This window comes from Gymnoscopelus microlampas, assembly GCF_963454915.1.
Source record: "Gymnoscopelus microlampas genome assembly, chromosome: 8".
Taxonomy (NCBI): domain Eukaryota; kingdom Metazoa; phylum Chordata; class Actinopteri; order Myctophiformes; family Myctophidae; genus Gymnoscopelus; species Gymnoscopelus microlampas.
In genome coordinates, this window is record NC_139945.1 from 20505798 (window position 1) to 20526204 (window position 20407).

Genomic DNA, 20407 nt, shown 5'->3' on the forward strand with positions numbered 1-20407 from the left:
TGCGACGCGTTGTGAGCTTGTAGATCTGCTATTTTCAAATAGCCTAGGTATAAAATAGGGTTAAAGTGGTTAATGTATGTTTCATCACAATTTATGTCTGAAAAGTAACTAGTAACTAAAGTTTTCAAATAATTGTAGTGGAGTAAAAGTACAATATTTGCCTCTGAGATGTAGTGGAGTAGAAGTAAAAGTATTGGAAATTGCAAATACTCAAGTAAAGTACAAATACCTCAAAACTGTACTTAAGTAAATGTACTTAGTTACTTTACACCACTGCTCAGGGACCGTGGGGAAATTCATTGTCATAATACACATTCAGTGAGAAATTACAGGGAATACATTTAAAATGATGTTGGTTAAGTGCGTTATACAGTTTTTTCATACATCAATAAAATAATACAAAAATTATTTCACCACTTGTTTTTGACCCTGTCACATCCCCCCCCACTTTTCCGTTGCCAGTCCCTGCAACTCACCCTATACGGCCGAATATATGGAAAAATATATGGCGGTTTATACGCTGCGTTGATAAATGAGGGCCAGTGTCTCTGTCTCCCTCTCTCTCTATTGCTCTCTCTATCACTGTCTCCCTCCCTATCACGCAATCCCTCATCTCTTTAAATCTTGCTCTCTCTTCCTTTTCTTGTTGTAATTGGCATAATGTCATATTGTTCACCAATATACCAACTATTTGGGGGGGGGGGGGTTATAAGACATAATGATTTACATTTTGTGGTTCAGATTGTTCTAAACCCATGATTCATTCTCAAAAGAGAACTCATACTCCTTACTGAAAGTGACTGTAGGAATCTTCATAGCTCTCAATCTCCATTTCCTAGTAGTGATTCTGAAATACTTGATAAATACAGACCTTGCACTTGTTCCTTAACATGACTCCTTGTTTCTGCACTACTATCCTGAGAAGAGAGTGGGAGAGGGAAAGATTAGGAAGATGACAAAGAGTGTAGGCTTTTTTTACTATCAGAAACAATGAGCGGAAAATTCAGAGAGGGGGAGACAGAGAGCAACTCAGCCAAGTGGGTCTGTTAAGGGATGGACAGAGACCCCTGTGTGTGTGTGTGTGTGTGTGTGTGTGTGTGTGTGTGTGTGTGTGTGTGTGTGTGTGTGTGTGTGTGTGTGTGTGTGTGTGTGTGTGTGTGTGTGTGTGTGTGTGTGTGTGTGTGTGTGTGTGTGTGTGTGTGTGTGTGTGTGTGTGTGTGTGTGTGTGTGTGTGTGTGCCTGCGTGCATGCGTGCGTGTGTGTGTGTGTGTGTGTGTGTGTGTGTACTCGGCTCGCACATACGGTTGTGCACACTTGTGCATGCACAATTGCCAGTGCTCTTGCAGGCACATAGTGACAGTTATACGAGTAACTTGATAGAGTGCTCAGCTGTCGGGAAGGTAGAGTAGCACCAGCAAATGACTGGGATCCACAGACTAGCGGGAACAAACCATAAAAGGGAAGCTCTTTGAGATAGTACTAGTAGGCCTCAGTGGTCCATATCAGTGTCCTATAGGGTCTACTGTTGTCCCCATATAGGGAGGGATTGGGGTCATGGGGTCAGATAGTAAGGTTCCTAGGACCATGTTTTGTATTGTGAGTGTGCAACTCTCTTGTATATTTTATATACAAGTGTACCAAGCGTTAGTTACTTACAACATATATGTACCTGTAGAATACATTTCTCAGATTGAGGTGTTGCCTGCAGTGCAGTGCACCTGTTGGTCAGTGACAAGCTCAACAGGGATTTGGCAGAAACATTGTAAGTACTTAGCCTCCATAGTTGGCTCAAATGCAAACTATGAACGTGTGTAACTGGTAACAATAAAATAACTTTGAAGACAGACACAGAAATCTCCATACACTGTTTATGGGCATAAAAGGGACACAGACAGACAGAGGGGTTCAACGGGTACTATGGGTATTGCATAACCGGATGGGGCATGCATATCCAACTCGCATTAATTTGTTCCCGGCTTGCATCGTTCACGAGTAGGTCTAGTGGTATTAACTTCACAAACCCAGCCTTTTTACTCAACCTCTGTGAGGGGAGTATGAGTACTGTATATTCTTTAGGTATGATGCATTATTTTACTGGCTCATGATTCTTATGTTTCTTGTTAATTATTGTGTACTGCAGAAGAGCACACAGAAAATAGGGTCACTGCAACGTGTTATCCCCATGGCTATGTGTAACTATGAGTAAATATGTAGGTAAAATGTTGTTTTATTGATCTCTTTCTCTTCCCCTTGCCCCCCCCCCTTCTTCTTCCCTTTCTGTTTTTATGGAAATAACAAAAACGATGGAGCTTGCACAAAAATGAATTTCACCCACTGTTTTACCCCTGTAAACGTGTGATGTGACAATAAAGTTGATTCTGATTCTGTACATTGATTGTTTCTGTGAACCAGTGGCCAAAGAGCATCTCAATAAATGAATCAATCAATCAATGACATCGGAGTGAGCCAATACCCAATAGTTGGGGTGCTTGCCATGTGGGCTCTAGTCCCTGGCAGCAGGTCCCCGGTTTGACTCCTGGGCCGATTGGACCATTTGCTGCATGTCACACCTCTATGCTCTCTCCCAGTTTCCTGTTGCTCTGTCACTGACTATCAATAAAGGCAGAAAAAGACCCCCCCCCCAACCCCCACCCCCCGCCTAAAAAATCTAAATCAATTAATGATATGACTGACATGAAAATGTCCATATTTAAGTTATCCATCTGATGCACCCTTCATTTCATCCATATGCAGAGATATGATCTGACCCTTACATATCAGTGACACCTTTATTACAACTGACCATGACCATGAAAACATGACACAGCAGTTTATTTACCTTCCACTTCGGTTCAAGAGTTATGACTGCATCAGGCTCTAGTGACACTTTGAAGCCCCATTATACTTGGTTGTGCGCCGGTGTCGTGCACCAAAAATAACCAATACAAGCTCGCAACACGTCGCAGCGCAATGCACTGTGAGCTTAGATCTGATATTTTCAGTGCTCGACAGACACTGGCACACAACCAAGTATAAATCAAGCCTTACTGTCAACACAGTGTTGAGTGAAAATAACAGCATCATCGCAATACATGTGTGTATAGTCACGCTCTTGTATTATCAGATTATCTATTGCACTGTATGTATACTGTACATAAGAGACACTTGACTGTCTGATTTAGAGGGTTTAGATTTTGTTTCATGTAACATGGACATTTTTCAATTTAGTTTGGTTTACTAGTTTAATTTCTGTTCAGTCAAATACTCATGAATAGACTGAAAACATTGTATTTATAAAATGTACTACAAGAGTGAATATTTGATCTCTGTGTTTATATTACTCCTTGCTCAGCAAATTGGAAGACAAACATTTAAGAGCAGGGAGATATATACATATAAAACAAACAGAACCTTTATGCAGAGCCCATGATGCTGGGAGCAAACAAATGCATGCCCAATTGCCCATTGCCCACCCTCTGTGACGCCGATAGCAAGAAGAAGAACAATGAATGAGGTGAGCTTAAATAGACCGCCACATTGGTCAGCTGCTTGACACGTCAGTGTTGCAGACACTACAATACCAGTAGACTGGTGGCCCAAAAATGTACACATGGGCCACATAGCTGGTGCGTGTGCGTGTAAACATCTGACTGAACTACTAAGTGTAGCTCGCAAGCTATTTCGCATGATTTTATTTTTTATTAGTTTTAGTGTTCGTTTTTAAGGGGCATTTGTCAGAGGCAAGATTCAAAAAGGTCAGAAAAGGTATTTTGTAAAAAAAGAAAATCATTGTTAAAACTGGCACAGCAAAAAGAAAAAGAAAAAAAAAGAACAATCGGATGATAGATTTCATATGCGGCCAAAATATTTGTAGCCTATTAAATATTGCCCCCCCCCCCCCCCCCCCCCAAGGACCCTTGGGGATCCCAGGACCCCATGTTGAGAACCAGTGGTCAATGGCCTATCAAAGGAAGGGGTGTGGCTTTTGGGGAGTGTGATGAGCAGGTGGTTAAAGCACAGGGAATGAGGGGAGGAGATCACACGGAATGAGATCAAAAAGCCTGTGACAGGAATGGTGGTAATGTTTTACACTGGAAACACCAGACTAATAATGACACCCAACATACAGCTGTCACTCGGAAGGAATGGGATGACGTGCGTGCACGCATGCGTGCCTGTATCCATTTGTCATGCTTTACCTGACAAATGGATGGGGGTTTAATAAGAACACAGGAGTGCATAGTTGCCATTATCTCATGGGGAAGGAACATGCACATACAGTACAGTACAGTATGCACACACACACACGCACATGGTCAGAGGATTACGCAACAACATACAGTAGCCACACACAGACACACAGACACACACATGCCTACAGTATAATCTGTCAGGGTCACAGCCATGCATGTCAAGATGTAATTAGAATATGAAAGGAGTTGGCTAGTTGTTGGTATAACATTGAAAATTAATCACAAAACAGTGATAATAAAAAAAAGAACCAAAATGAACCAGAGTGCTCATTGTCTATGGCTGAAAGGTCGTGGTTTGAACTTTAATGCAATAACACAACTGTATCCTACTCTGTCAATCTGCAGCCTCAGTAAAGAAAAATATACCGAGGATAACAGAGAGGCCATTCTCCCAAAACAAAACAAAAATAAAAACCTATCCACTTGTCACAGGTCACATGAAGGTGGATGAGCGGATGGTTGGAATGGAGGTAAGGAAGGAGGGTTGGACAGTCTGACAGCTGACTCCATGCAATTCAATCGGGCAAGCTGGCATTGGAGATTGGAGAACCTGGTGATGCTGAACTAAACATAGCAACCTGGGGTTCATACACCCCAACCCAGGTCCCCCCATGTTACTCCAGTACTCCTTACTGCTGCAATATAAGCTCACCGGTTACTCCCAAATCCTATAAGTAAAATGTGTTAATGTGTGAACAGTTAGAAGTGTTAATTTATGCAGTTGTACCTCAGAGAGTGTATAAATGTAACCGGATAGCCAGGTTACATTTGTATACGCCCTCAGAGTTCAATTAACAATGAGGATTTAAGTGAAGGAAAAATAACTCACATTTTGCAAAAGTATCAATACCCTGTTGTAGAAATAGTCTGTTAAAAGTCGAAGTAAAGTATTATATTTTTAATTGAGTAAAAGTACAAAAGTATTGGCATCAAAATCACTTAAAGTACCAACAGTAAAAGTACTCATCATTATGCAGAAGGTCCAATTTAAAAGTTTTAAAATGTATAAAAATCCTTTGGGAGCTCTTCAAGCTCACAACGCATCGCAAAGCGACGCGTTGTGAGCTTGTAGATCGGCTATTTTCAAATAGCCAAAGTATATATAGCGCTGAAGTGGTTAACCCATTTAGACCTGAGGCCGATTCTAAAACCTGACTTAAGTTTTCTGAAAAACTTCAAATATTTACTCAAAAATTACCAAAAAGTATGTTGCTATATACTTTACATAACAACAGGAACCACAAAAGGAGTTCCCGTCCTGAAAGGTATAGTTACAAATAGGGGTTCCCACCGAAAATGGGTACAATCAAAATCTACAAAGTAACTAGTAACTAAAGTTTTCAAATAATTGTAGTGGAGTAAAAGTACAATATTTGCCTCTGAAGTAGTGGAGTAAAAATAAAATTATAGAAATTTGGAAATACTCCAGTAAAGTCAAAAATACCTTTTTTTTTTTACTCAAGTACAGTATTTGAGTAAATGTACTTAGTTACTTTCCACCACTGTGTATAAATGTAACCGGCCCCATAACATTTGAATACACCCTCAGATTTCAATTAACAATGAGGTTTTTACTGTGTATTCATTGCGGTTGACTTGTGGGTGGTGCATGAATCCCTAGTGGGGAACAGCAGACTGATCACAGCAAGCTCAGGAACAAAGAGAGACAGAGATCAACCAGGAAGTGCAGCGGCGTTTCAAATAGGAAGGCGGGTTCTGGTTGGCCACCGCAGGTCAATAATGAGTGATCTGGGAGCGAGATGGAAAGAATGAACAGAGAATTAAGACAAGTCAACACAAGCAACCATATGCACAGATGTAACAATATTATGGATGTGTTTTTGTTTCACTTCCTGGCCACTGTGTGCCATTTGCCCCTCCACCCCCCAACACTGTAATGCGTGGCAAGTACGCCATTATATTGACTTCCAATCAGGGAGTATCTTGCCTAAATTGCTTATAAGAGACATTTTGAATGTTTTTGCCATGTATTTGCAGCTCATTCAACAGAATGTCTTGTCCACACTACAAACATGACAATGGCTAGACTTGTAATATGCCTATGTATATGACAACCAACCAACGCTATGGCTTTCAGAATAATATCTCTGCTGTCGGGCCGGCAGAAACCAGCTAACTCCAAAATTTTTCAGGAAATGACTAAAACAAAACAAAAAGTGGAGTTAGGAGGTTTTGTTCATCATTGATAAGAACAGCTGAATGGACCTCCAAGCTCACAAAGAGGTTGGAGGTCAAAAGGGGGTGGAGCCTGGAGTCAGCAAAACCAGCTAACTCCACCCCCCTTTGATGGAGGGAAAGTTTGAGGATCCAATGGAGTTAGCTGCTTTTGTCAGAAGCACTTTTTAATACTTTTCATTGGTTCAATATTTTTTTAACCAACACACAGACGTAAAGGGTGTTCAATAGCACTGATTTATGGGAAAATGGAGTTTGGTTTCTGCCGGACAGCAACAATGTATTTTTATTAGCAGAATAAAAGATCACTGTATCAACACATACAGGCCTGCATGACTTTTGCCTGTGTGAGAGTGTTACATATGTAACATGGCAGGGACACTGGTTGACAGAGTCATCTTACAGAATGCCCAGTGGTTCTATTTACGGGCTCTTCTCACTCCTAACATGTTTTTTTCCTGCTCTGGCTCTGGAGTTGTATGTCCGACAAAGTCCAGGGTCCAGGTCATGTATGTGAGAACTCCAAAGAAGGTGTGAGAACCGCCTCCAACTTCCTGTGGTCATCTCTTGCCTGTCAGACATTTAAGCACAGCTTTGGGATTTGAAAGTTGTGGAGCTTTAACAGGCATTTATAATGACTCAGACGAAGTTATCACTTCCGCCTTGCTAGACTTTCCATGAATTACAAATGTGTTTTGACGGGGTGGTGTTTCATGTAACACCTCCATCCAGTTCCATTTTGACGGATTTGGGTGTGATTAAAGTATAACACAGTGTTAAAAATGAACTCCTCATCTTGACACCTTTCATGGCTTTGTGCCAGTTCCTACACAGACCACACTAGAGCTTGTCCCTTCTGTCTCCCCTAAATATGTACCTATGTTCTCTCAGCCCTACAGTAGGTTCCCTCAAAACTAATACTAACCCCAACCCCAAGCCTAATCATAAACTGAGGGAACATAGAGCTGAGGGAAATTAGGCATGACCCCCTGAAAAAGACTGCAAAGAAAAGTTTCATTTAAGTGCTGCCGAGTGGGACTCAAGAGATTGTGTTTGGAGCTATAGTACATATGAGGATGTAATGTTGCATGTCATTGTTGTTGGGCAGAAACCTTGTACTCTATGTCCAGAACTGTCACTTTTCAGGAAATGCAAAACAAAGAACCTGTGTTTCAATGGATCCAATGTTGTTGTAGTCACATGCTATTATTAATATAATTCATTGGCTAAATATTTATAAAACGCACAGACAGACTGAACCACCTTCAACCTAGTGTCCCTATTTTGGGCATGTTATTATAAGGGACATTTATAATTAAAAAAATCTAAACTGTTACAAAATAGCATATCTACAACTAGACCTATTTTTACTACTTTTTTCACTGTCATACACCAAAGTAGGGCATTCATTTATGTGGGGAAAAAACATTCAAAGTTGAAATATTGAGATGTCTGCCCGACAGCGATAAGTAGCAATGTGTGAATTTATGTATGTGCATGTACAGTACCTCACTTTCTCCTTGTACCTTTCCAGTGGCAATTGAGAATGTGGTCAAACAAAAGAATTATGGACACTTAAAATGGAGTTTGGTTTCTACATGACCTTAAAATATGTTTGGTTTCTACATGACTATGTTTGGTTTCTACATGACCTTAAAATAATAAGACACAAATCCATAGTGTTTTTTGATGACTTGCCTTGTTTAATAATTATTAAAATAGGGGAATAATAAAGTGTAAATGTGTAGATTAGATTGGATATGCATAAATACAGACAATTAATAGGAATAATAAGCAGCTTTTACGGTCATGCTGAAGAAACATTTGATTTCCCTCATCACCAGCTGGGGTTGCATGGCGTCATTTTTATTCAAGTTAGAAAAGGTTTTGATGTAATGTCATCCTGTCCACAGCCATCTCCATAGCAGCAGCCAAAAACATCTACCACACGTAACTTGTGCACATAAACATTTGTGTAAATACATGTTTATGTATTTTATTTGTGTAAATAAAATTGCATCCAAGTCAATTTCCTCTACATACTTATGCCTACTTACAACATCCTCTGTTAGGCTTTGGTTTCACACTTTTTGTGTTATCCTTTCAGCATCATTGTAAAATCGTACCACTAAACTATTTGCAAACTGTTAATAAGGTATTAAATCAATCAATCACACACACACACACACACACACACACACACACACACACACACACACACACACACACACACACACACACACACACACACACACACACACACACACACACACACACACACACACACACACACACACACACACACACACACACACACACACACACACACTTATTTAAAAGTATAATAATCGCACTATGGACAAATGGATTGTCTTCATTTCTCCAGTTCTGCTCTGACTCTCACGAGGACAGGCATACTTTTACATGACAGTTGCTACAGTCATAATATCTCTTTAGTCAGGCTAAAATTAGATTATCATTGTGCTTGTTAACACCCAATGAGTGTCACTGAACCCCACTAATCCCCTGATTTTATCTGTCAGTATACAGGCGAAGGAGAATAAATAGTGACGATGTAACTTGTTATAACTGAGTCAGATTTCGATTTAAGTCACTGCATAACAGGTGCATTTTAGCCACAAACACAAGCGCTAACTGCAGACATGCAATGCAAAAATCGAATTGTCAAGATATCAAGGTATGATATTACATTATTATAGGTTATCCCGCATGCGATCAAACTCACACACACACATGCAAGCCTTACCAACTGCAGTCAAACCCTCAACAGCAACAGCTGCATCGTGTGTACTGTAAAGTCTTCCTCCCCCCGAGACCCCTCTCATCCTTTCCCTGGCTCTCTTCTTCTGCCCCCACCATGGATCCCACCTTGGCATGGGGGAATCCCCTCATGGGAACCCCCTGCCTTCAAGACATAAAATAATGCACTGTGTATGTATACACACTTCCCAGTTCCCAGTGTGCATTATCTCAGAAACGAAGACGAGTATGAGTTTATTAACTGCATGTTGTATTATTAATTGCTTGTAATGTTCACTATCTGCAGTAGGGATTAGACCAAATCTACAGTTGCACTTGTGGATAAGAATATCAGCATCTGTCAACAAAAGGAAAACAAATACCCACACACTGAATCTACCCTCAAGTAAATCTAACTAGTGCAATGTGAGTCTTTGCCTGGAAGCAAGTGTCACAGTGCAGGTATTCCCTTTTTTCGTTATTCATCCCTTAGGCATTTTGTAGATATCACCCTGACAGTGCATATGGCCAAAGTGCCCTTGAACACAGCCCTGAACCCTAAAACAGCTCCTGAGGTGCATGCAGGTGACTGTGTATGCTGACTCCCTTGGGGAAATGCATACTATATGTATGCATGCTGTAAGTATGTAGTGCATGTACTGTATGCATACTGTATGTATACTACATGTATGCATACTGTATGCATATTGTATGTATACTACATGTATGCATACTGTATGTATGTGCTATAATGTGTGCATATGCATAGGATGCTATATAGTATGTGTGTGAATGATTAGTTTAGGTTTCATCATCACCCACTCTCCTCTCTTAGTTGACTTTTGAATCACTCATTTCCCTATTCTAATTTCCCCTCTCACACTCTTCTTACAACATTGTCACTCTCACGGTCACCCTACCATCCGAGAGCAACGCGTGGAGCCCTGGCTGTCACTGTAGTGACAGATAATAGAGATCAGAAGAATGTCGCACCTTGTCTCCCTTTCTATTGGTGCTGTGGATGTGACCACACCCTGTTCCTGTTTACATAAGTGTCCTTGCTGGGTGCTGCCTCTAGGGCGGCTACGGGAGTCCCGTCCATGTGGCCCCATAGGGTGGATAGGGAGGGATAGAGTGACACTCTAATCTGGGAGACTGGAGCTATGCCAGAGCATACGCACGATCATATGACCCAGAGAGTTGGTTTGAATGGGCAGAGGAGACAAACACACACACACACACACACACACACACACAGAACATGGTGCACAGAACATGGTGCACTTTAGTCAACAAGGTACAGCTAACGTACGATTATCAGTCATATTATATATGACCCTCCATGGATTGAACTATAAAAAATCATCTCCTTCATGAATATATGAATTTGGTTGGGAGTTTGCGTGTGTGTGTGTGTGTGTGTGTGTGTGTGTGTGTGTGTGTGTGTGTGTGTGTGTGTGTGTGTGTGTGTGTGTGTACTATCAAATATACAAGCTCATAGCGCCGCACCGAGTGCCACGCTACGAGCTTGTAGATCTGCTATTTTTGAAAAATCGTGAAAATGTGTGCAAATCTTTGAATATATATTGTTTTAAAGCGAACATTTTTAACTCAAATCTTTGCTTCTGGGGGTCCCTGGAGCAATATATTTTGATGGGGGTCCGCGGCCAAATACATATAATTTTGGGGGTCCTTGACATGAAAAAGATTGAGCACCACTGATATAGAAACATACGTTTTTCAGAAAACTGTTGAGATTTAGGAGACATGTAGAATCGGCTTCAGGTCTCAATGGGTTAAGTAAAGTGTTACCTAGTAGTTATAATGTGCTGTTCCGCTATTTTAGTTTATAATGCATTAAGACCAGTACTTATACATTATATTATTACAAGTTATAAAACTTCATAAACCTTGTTATAAGTTGCATAATTCTAAACATTATGTGTGTTATAATGCCTTATAATTAATTGCATTATAATGCATTATAAAAGTGGTTATAACACATTATAGATCCGACCTTAATATAAAGTTCTTGTAGACACAGGAATTAACAGGGATCAAATTTGATCAAAGAAAATAAATGATCAAGTGTGCGGTGCACCTGTCAGACTTAAATGTTCACACTCATATTAAGTTAATAATAAAATAATCCCTCCTGTTTTATATCATTATCACCTTACTGTTTATCTCGTGCTCTTCACCTCTCCCTCACATCCATAAAATCCCTTCCTCTTGTGCATGCATGCAAATGACAGTGTGTACTTTATGCATGTTTGTGCATGCAACAGTGTGCATGCAGTATATATCTGCATACATACGGTATTATGTGTGCGCGCATGCAGTTTTGTGCATTTGTATACTGTGGGATGGGGACAAGTGGGGACATGGTCAGAGGCTAATTTGGTAAGTGAAGTTTGTGGACAGGCAGGTCACAGCTGTGAAACTGGACCCTGGGTATTGATTTAGAGTTACGGCACTAAGATAGAGTGTATGTTCTGACCACTCATTCCTCAACTCTTCTGCAGCTTTGTAGTTACCTAGGCAGCTGATGAGAGTGGAGCCTGAATTGATCCTTGCATGTTTCGGCCTCCCCAAACCATACGAAGAAACCTACAGGGATTACAGTATTGAATGGCATCAGTGGTTCTGATTCCTGTGTCACTACCTGTTAATCGTAAAAGCAAACAAAGCACAAGCAGCAGGTGGATGGGTGTGGGGCATAAACAATCTGCAATCACAGTAACAGCACCATCTGCAAGCTTAGAATTTCAATGGACAGCCCCGGTGCTGACACAACACCTGACTCAGTAAGGGCTGCTTGAGTCTGCTTCAGGGTGCTCCTTGGCTTTATATATCCCTCCTTTGTGAAAACACAAATAATACAACTCTTGCCAGCTATACTTTATCAACCCAATAATTCTGAAAAATAATATATTTAAGTTGTTATCTTTTGAGAGATCGATACACAACAACTGACTCGCAGTCCATTACTAGCAACTACAACTACAACAACCCCACATTATAACTATTTTAATCTCCAGTGATCTTGGTATGTAGTGGGAAAGCCTGCTGTCTTATGTAATAGCAGCTTTGGTTTCTAGTTGCTGTCTGTGCCATCGTGTGTGTCTGCACCGCCCCCAAGGATCTCCATTCTTCACATGATGTGGTTGTGATTTAATTTCCGGCTGAGAGGAGATCTGATGTCTATTGTGTTACAGATTGGGGTAATGGAGCTATAGAACAGTAACTTCAATGTATTGATTATTGTAAGCTAGCAGTAGTGGGCAGGCAACCTCATCTGAAAAACATTCACAACTGTTGATGATAATGTCCTATGATTAAATGACCTGTCATTGGACAATTGAAGAGTTTTTTCCTTTGTTCTTTCCTGCAGATAAAAAACAAATATCGCTGTTGTCGGGCAGAAACCTCTTATCTCATTTTTTAAAAACCTTTTGTGTATTTTTGTAAATTAATGCCCTACTTGATCATACTACAGCGTCACACATAAGTATCAAAAGTAGCAGATCTGCAAACTCGAAACGCGTCTCGAAGCGACGCGTTTGAGCTTGTAGATCTGATACTTTTGCTATTTTTTTATTTGAATCCCAAAAAGTAACAGTTTTAGACATATGAGGTTTCCACCCGACAGAGACGATATGACAGTAAGGCTCAACAATTCAAGCACACAATTAAGTATCACAAATATTAAATAATATGCTAAAATCCATTAACAAACAGAGAGTCTAAAATCATCATGAGTGGTCATAGTTTGTGTGAAAAGGGCATGAAATAGACCACACACTGCTTGGATATATACGTAGCGGGCTGTATCTAGCTTGGCACGGCAGCTGTGTCTTAAAGAGTGGCTAGAAATAGATACAAAGGAATATTGACCTGAAAGGCCTCAGCCAGGAGGTGGGTTTTAATGACAGACTGGCTGACATGGAGATCTGTATGCACTACAGCATTTTATTTAACACCAAAGCTGTGCTGGCATACAGCCTTGCTGAAGTACACATACAGTACATGCACAAATGCAGATGCAATTACACATCCACAAATGCCCTCATGAACCGGAGGGCCTGACACACTTTACTTGTGAAAATTGCAATTATCCCTACAGTACTTTACCTGTGAATTTACAATTTAGGTATTTGGCAGACGCTCTTATCCAGAGCGACATTTTTTAAGAATCTTGCCAAACAATCTAAGCAACAATTATAAGTAAACCTCAAATTAAATCAAATTGAATCTTGACAATGACCAACACTATTTCTTATGACTCAGCTCTTCTCCATTACAAATATATGACATTTGTATTGTTGGTTTCTCACTGCCTCTCTCTTACTTTGTACACAGTAAAATCCTCAGAGTTAGACCCAAATGGACCATTTGGTATGCATGCACAGGCCAAACAGGCAAGCAGCCACATAAGAGAGTAATGGCTCTAATGAGATCTGATGTGCTATTTGAAGTATTACTATAATGTAGCCCCATGCCAACAGGGCTTAAGATAAAGTGGTTATTAATTCATGGAAGGCTATTAGTAAACCAGTAGGTGTTATCATTCTCCAAAGCGTCACAGGGTCTGTGTTCATGCATCGATCTGTACATAAGGTGTAAAAAAGCTATGTGAGATACAGGAAGGGAGGGGACAAGTTGGTGAAATGGATAAGTTGGTAGGATATCACCAACCTATTTACCTATTGTTTTTTCACTAGGGTTCAAATACTCTGATCTTGCACTTCGCTCTTGATAAGAGCATCTTCCTAATGGCTAAAATGTCATTTGTAAATTGCAGTGGTATTGTGAGTGCACACCTGAGTGGCATGCATGCTAATAAGTCAGGGTTTGGTGCATTTAACCACACATAATGTACATGTACATTATTATCATTATTGTTATTTTATATCATATTGTTTAGACTGATGCTAGGTTCTTGGTTTACCTATAATCCTACATTACTGAGGCACTACACTGTCTCTCTGCACTTGATGTATGTGTTTACCTTACTGTAAGTCACTCTGGATAAAGAGCATCTGCTAAATGCCTGAATGTAAATTATATGTTGATCACATTACAGCTACTGTTTGTGTGGGGGATGAGAACCCTGTTTTTTTCACTCCCAAAATGTCAGTGTGTCTTGTAGCCTCACTACCTCTGCTCTTCGCTCTCACACCTGGGTACAGGAGAATGCATGTGTTTTTCTTCGCACTACTAAATGTCAGGGTGTTCAGGCCTCATTCTAACTTTTGCTTTTCGCGAACACATATGAAACTATCAATGGGAAAAAGGTGAAGGGTTGGGCCCTTGGTTCACCAGGGGGCCCACAGCTGTTGCCTTGTCTCGAGTGTTGTGATGCACACTCTTGCCTTTTAGAAACTCACCCAGGCACAGAGGGCCTCCAGTGACCAATCACACGGAGGGATGTGAGGGCTGACCAGCCAATAGCGACAGAGTTGTCAGTATAAAACCTACAGTCAGTCACTTAGAAGCGTTGGGCAACTCCTACACTTGGTGAACAGGCTCTGATCCCGGGATCTGTTTATTCTCTTTTCTCCTGAGCAGGTAAAACAAAAAACAATTATTTCGCCTCTACCCATAACTCAATGGGAATGAGCACGGGTGATTGTTGATTTTTATTTTTTACCGTAGAAATATGGAAAACCCCAAACTTTGAAAAGGAAAGCGCAGAAAGGGATGGAGAATTTCTTTCTTCTGTCAAATGTATTCCTCCATTGGTGTTTTCTACACTGGAGCTTTGAAATGTTTTTTTTTCACTTGAGGACTTCTCTGCAGTTTTGCACCTTTTCTTCCTGATATGGGAACTACTCAAATCAACTTTCTTTTTCTAACAGCCTAATACTGCGTTCACACTGGCAGATACAAAAGATACAAAGCTACACAGCATATCTGTCACTTTGTAGCTTTGTATCTGAAGCTGGAGCCTGCTCAACTTATTTGTAGCTTTGCAGCTGTTGTAGCTTTTGTAGCAGCTACAAATGTCAGATGTATTTTTGTACCTTCATGTCGCTGGCTTCTATTGAAAATGAATGGTAGACTTAGACTGTATCTTTGCAGCTGCCAGTGTGAACACAGCATTAGACTTAAAGGAGGAGTTCACCCAAAAAAATGTCTTATTTTCTATCAATTGCACACCCCATGAAGCCTTGAATTCATGGATTTATTTTTGTTTTTGTGGCATTCTTAAGCCAATAATTTGATGACCGGGTGTGTATCTTGTAGGAGACACAAATAATCTACTTTGTGTCTCCTACCGGATACATTAACCGGTAGGAGACGGGAATCAAATTATTGGCTTAGGAATGCCACAAAAACTAAAATAAATCCATGGATTCAAGGCTACATGGGGTGTGCAATTGATAGAAAATAAGTAATTTTTTGGGTGAACTACTCCTTTAAGAGTAACAAAATGCATGGCGTCCTTTGATTTGTTGGGACGTCTTGTCTGTCTGTTAAATTATGTCAGCACGGTGTCACAAAGGCAGTTGTGAACGCCTATCAGTTGTTGCTGACGGCAGCAGGTCAGGTTGGAGTGGCCCTTGGCATACTTAGGAGCGCTTGATTTAGTCTTGGAACTCATGGCACCATCGGAGATGTATGCACACGCTGACCTTTTGGTGTGGCAGCGAGAGTCATGACAGTAAAGAGGGTGGGAGGGAGAGAGCAAGAGAGAGAGAGAGAGAAATGGGAGGCGAGTCAGGCAGAGAGACATGTAAATTGATACAATTGGTATGTCTAGCATTTGTTGCGTTTATCGCCCTGTTCATAATGTGCAAATGTGTAATCTGACGCTATTGTATAATCTGTGGAATCAGATTATACAATAGACATTGAGCATCTCTGGTAGAAACGGAAGAGAGTAGACCTGACTGTTGAGGTAATCTTACCTCAAGAAATGAGTGCAGAGAGAAAAATTTGTGCTTCGGTTTGTCTGCTCAAGCCTGTAGCACACATGGTGGGAGGAACACCGTGATGTGGACACATGGAAAGCCAAGCTATAAATATCAGGACAGGTGGTCAGACAGGCGAGCAATGGAGACCACACGGCTGTTAGCAAGCCAGAGAGACAGAGGGGAGACACTGAGAGACTGCTCAACGGACAGCTGTTGCGTTGGTGAACTTTGAGGGAGGGGAGGGAGAGACAGAGAGAGAGAGAGAGGGGGAGGACAGAGTGAGCTTGAGAAGTGATGAGAAGTGGTGTGATAAGGTGTCTGGTTTTCACCAGGAGGCTCATAGACAAGGCACTTGGGGCTGTTGGAGAAACAGTTGACATGAAATATGGTATTTACTGGATCTGGTCCCAGCTATTACTACTTATAACAACTTAGAAATACCTCTTATGTTCCTCTCTTATACTGTGGCTAGACAAGATTTCTGAATGTTTATTACACTTAGCAATTATAGTGATTCTGACAATTCCTCCCACCTCACTCTCCTTCAGGTGGAGTAAAAAGCGCAACCATGGCGAAGAACTGTCACAATGACTACAAGATGAAGTTGGGTGCCGACGAGGAGTTCCCCGATCTGTCCCTGCACAACAACCACATGGCCAAGGTATGGATCCACACCGTGCACTTTAGCTATAGGCATCAGTTGTATAAGACAGCCACAAAGGATCAGTACCATAATTCCACAATGAATTGCACCTTTTAGCAAGGTAATAGCTCTTTCTGTACAATAACCCATCAGCATTATACGTTATGGCAAGGCATTATTACCCTTCCCCAGCACAGGAACTACATACTGTAGACATGGTAAAAATAAACCACTCGTAAAACTATTTTTCCAATCCTAGAATGCATGACACTACATTCTACTTCATAAGAGGATGTTGTTGGTAGTTGTCACTATGAAATAAAATGTAAATCCTTGTACTCCACATAGCTCTTAGCTCTTCTATTACTGGACACTATGTCTGATCCATGTGCTCCTTAGTATAGCTTGCCTGTACTGAAGATGAGATAAGAAATGTAGCATTTAAGCTGCATTCATCATAAACCACTCAGGATCAGAGTGTTAATGGAATGTCGCTGTGTCATTACTGATAAGGTTTTCTATGTGATATGTGCTCCAGGTGCTGACCAAGGAGCTGTACGCCAAGCTGAGGAGCAAGTCTACCCCCAGCGGCTTCACCCTGGACGACGTCACCCAGACCGGTGTTGACAACCCCGGTGAGAAACAAAGTGTACAGTAGTGTCACATATGACAGGACGGAAAGAAATATAAAATAAAGAGAAGCCACCCCCCATCTGATGCTAACAGTTTTTTTTAAATATATTTTGTCCCCTCCAGGCCACCCCTTCATCATGACCGTTGGCTGTGTTGCTGGTGATGAGGAGTCCTACGAGGTCTTCAAGGATCTGTTCGACCCCATCATCTCAGACCGTCACGGTGGATACAAGCCCACCGACAAGCACGCCACCGACCTCAACTTCGAGAACCTGAAGGTACGGAGGAGGCGGAATTACATCAGATCCACACAACTCAATAAGCCGTATGGAGGCCTCATGGAGGTTTAAGCAGTAGTTGTAAGTGAATGAAGACACAACCTAATGTTCTCTCGCCCTTCACCACCAGGGTGGAGATGACCTGGACCCCGCCTACGTGCTGTCCAGCCGTGTGCGTACCGGACGCAGCATCAAGGGATACACCCTGCCCCCCCACAACAGCCGTGGCGAGCGCAGAGCTATTGAGAAGCTGTCCATTGAGGGTGAGTACGAAACGACGACACTCCGTAAACAACACCTTAATCTATGAATTACGTCATCATGCTAACCATAGAGTTGTAAAATAACTCAACACAGTTACTGTTCTTACTCTAAATACGTTTCGTTTATTTTCGGGTGACACATTTGGAAGATGCCATCTGCATTTAGCAGTTTGACAGAAGTAACAGGGCTTGAGTAAATGGTCTCTGACTAATTATTTTTTGTTTGTTTATTTCTTGTTTGGCTTCTCAGCCCTGGCTTCTCTGGAGGGTGAGTTCAAGGGAAAGTACTACCCCCTGAACGGTATGACCGACGCCGAGCAGGACCAGCTCATCAATGACCACTTCCTGTTTGACAAGCCTGTGTCTCCCCTGCTGACCTGTGCTGGAATGGCCCGTGACTGGCCCGACGGCAGAGGCATCTGGTGAGACAATCACATATTTTCACATATGTTTTATACTCTTTTATTTAAAATATTTTAAATGTCCTGCACATTGTTAATGTCCTGTAATTTTGCAACTGAAACTGAAGTGGAAACTCTCTCCCTGGATCAGGCACAACGACCAGAAGTCCTTCCTTGTCTGGGTGAATGAGGAGGATCACCTCCGCGTCATCGCTATGGAGAAGGGTGGCAACATGAAGGAGGTGTTCAGACGCTTCTGCGTTGGCCTGCTGAAGGTATGTACATGTGCACAGTACCAATGTATTATTAGTTTTGCATTTTTAGTTTAGTTTTTGAATAGGTTTGTTTTAGTTTCTATTAGTTTTAGTGTGAGTTTTAGTTTTTAATTGTAATCTGGACTAGTTGGGGGCAAGATTGAACAAGGTCAGACAAATATCAAAAATGGATTGCATTGCGAGGCATTGTGAGCTTGTAGATCTGCTATTTTTGCTGGCGATTTTTGACAAAAACTAAAACTAAGGACAAATTGTATCTATGATTTTAAACCGTTTCAGTTAGTTATCGTTATTTTGTAAAGCCTTTTTTTTTTACTATATATATATTTATTCAATTTAGTTTTGTTAACTATAACCACCTTGCACAGTAGCTATACACACACACACACACACACACACACACACACACACACTTCCCTTTGGCAATTTTTTACTGTCTTTGATTTTAACCACAAAAACCTAATGTTCCTCATCCTGTTCTCTTGCCAGATTGAGGAGATCTTCAAGAAGCACAACCACGGCTTCATGTGGAACGAGCATCTGGGATACGTGCTCACCTGCCCCTCCAACCTGGGAACCGGCCTGCGTGGTGGTGTCCATGTCAAGCTGCCCAAGCTCAGCGTACACGCCAAGTTCGAGGAGATCCTCACCAGGCTGCGTCTGCAGAAGCGCGGCACAGGTACGGGAACAACAAAACCATGTTTTCTTTAGTTTTTTTTATCTGTTGGCTACTGTGCAAAATCACAAGCAGTGATGGAAGAAGTACTCCATTTTTTTAAACTTAAGTAAAAGCATCAATACCCTATTGTGGATGTAGTATGTTACAAGTACAAGTAGGTATAAAGTAAAAGTGAAAGTACATAGAAATAATCAAAATCAACAAAATAGCCTTTTGAGGTATTTTTACTTTACTGTAGTATTTCCAATTTTCAATCATTTTACTTCTACGCTACTACATCTCAAATTGCACTTAAGTAAAGTACTTCAGTAAATATACTTACTGTAGTTACTTTCCACCACTGATCACAAGACAAAGAACGGCCTGTTATAGACGATGTCTCTACTTTGAGTTACTTAGGTGTAGAAAAGTATGGAACCAACCCGTGTCAATGAAAGATACACTCTATCCACCCTAATGACAACTTATGAGTGGTTCAACGACATACCACCACTGTTCTTGATGGCAAACTTCTGCTCACTCTCTCCCTCTAGGCGGTGTGGACACTGCCTCCGTGGGTGGTGTGTTCGACATCTCCAACGCTGATCGTCTGGGCTCCTCCGAGGTGGCACAGGTCCAGCTGGTGGTTGATGGCGTCAAGCTCATGGTTGAGATGGAGAAGAAGCTGGAGAAGGGAGAGGCCATCGACGGCATGATCCCCGCCCAGAAGTAAAGCGGACAGACGGGACAGACTTCTACTCTGTGCTGACTGAATCACTGTCGCATATTCTGTGCTTTTTTATATATATTATAAAGGATCTAGCCTCGTTGTAAAGTTATTTTACCGGTATCTACCGACTGGCTACTACTCCGTCAAGACAGACACTCCACTTTTATCTCTGCTTCTTCCTTTCTTATTCCTGACTTTTTACTTTCATGACTCTTAACCTAAAAGCTTATCTTTCCTCCTTTATCATTTCCTCCCACTCTATTCACCTGTGTAACATCCTGGGATCAACCTTATGCATAGTCTGGTCATGGCTATGTGTATGCACCTAAACTGTTTTGGTTGTACAAATGAAATTGAACAATTAAAACATGCCCCATGAAACTCATTTACAGACTTT

The 20407-nt window shown here is 41.3% G+C and overlaps 1 protein-coding gene across 1 annotated transcript; it reads left to right on the forward strand.

Moving 5' to 3' along the window:
- The first annotated feature begins 14704 nt into the window (after window positions 1-14704).
- ckmb (creatine kinase, muscle b) lies at window positions 14705-20395 on the forward strand. Its single transcript, XM_084065332.1, has 9 exons — window positions 14705-14780; window positions 16678-16790; window positions 17311-17407; window positions 17529-17683; window positions 17814-17946; window positions 18197-18368; window positions 18499-18622; window positions 19112-19301; window positions 19835-20395. The coding sequence occupies exons 2-9, from the start codon at window positions 16698-16700 to the stop codon at window positions 20011-20013; spliced, it is 1143 nt and encodes a 380-aa protein (XP_083921458.1). The 5' UTR covers window positions 14705-14780; window positions 16678-16697; the 3' UTR covers window positions 20014-20395.
- The last annotated feature ends 12 nt before the right edge of the window (window positions 20396-20407 follow it).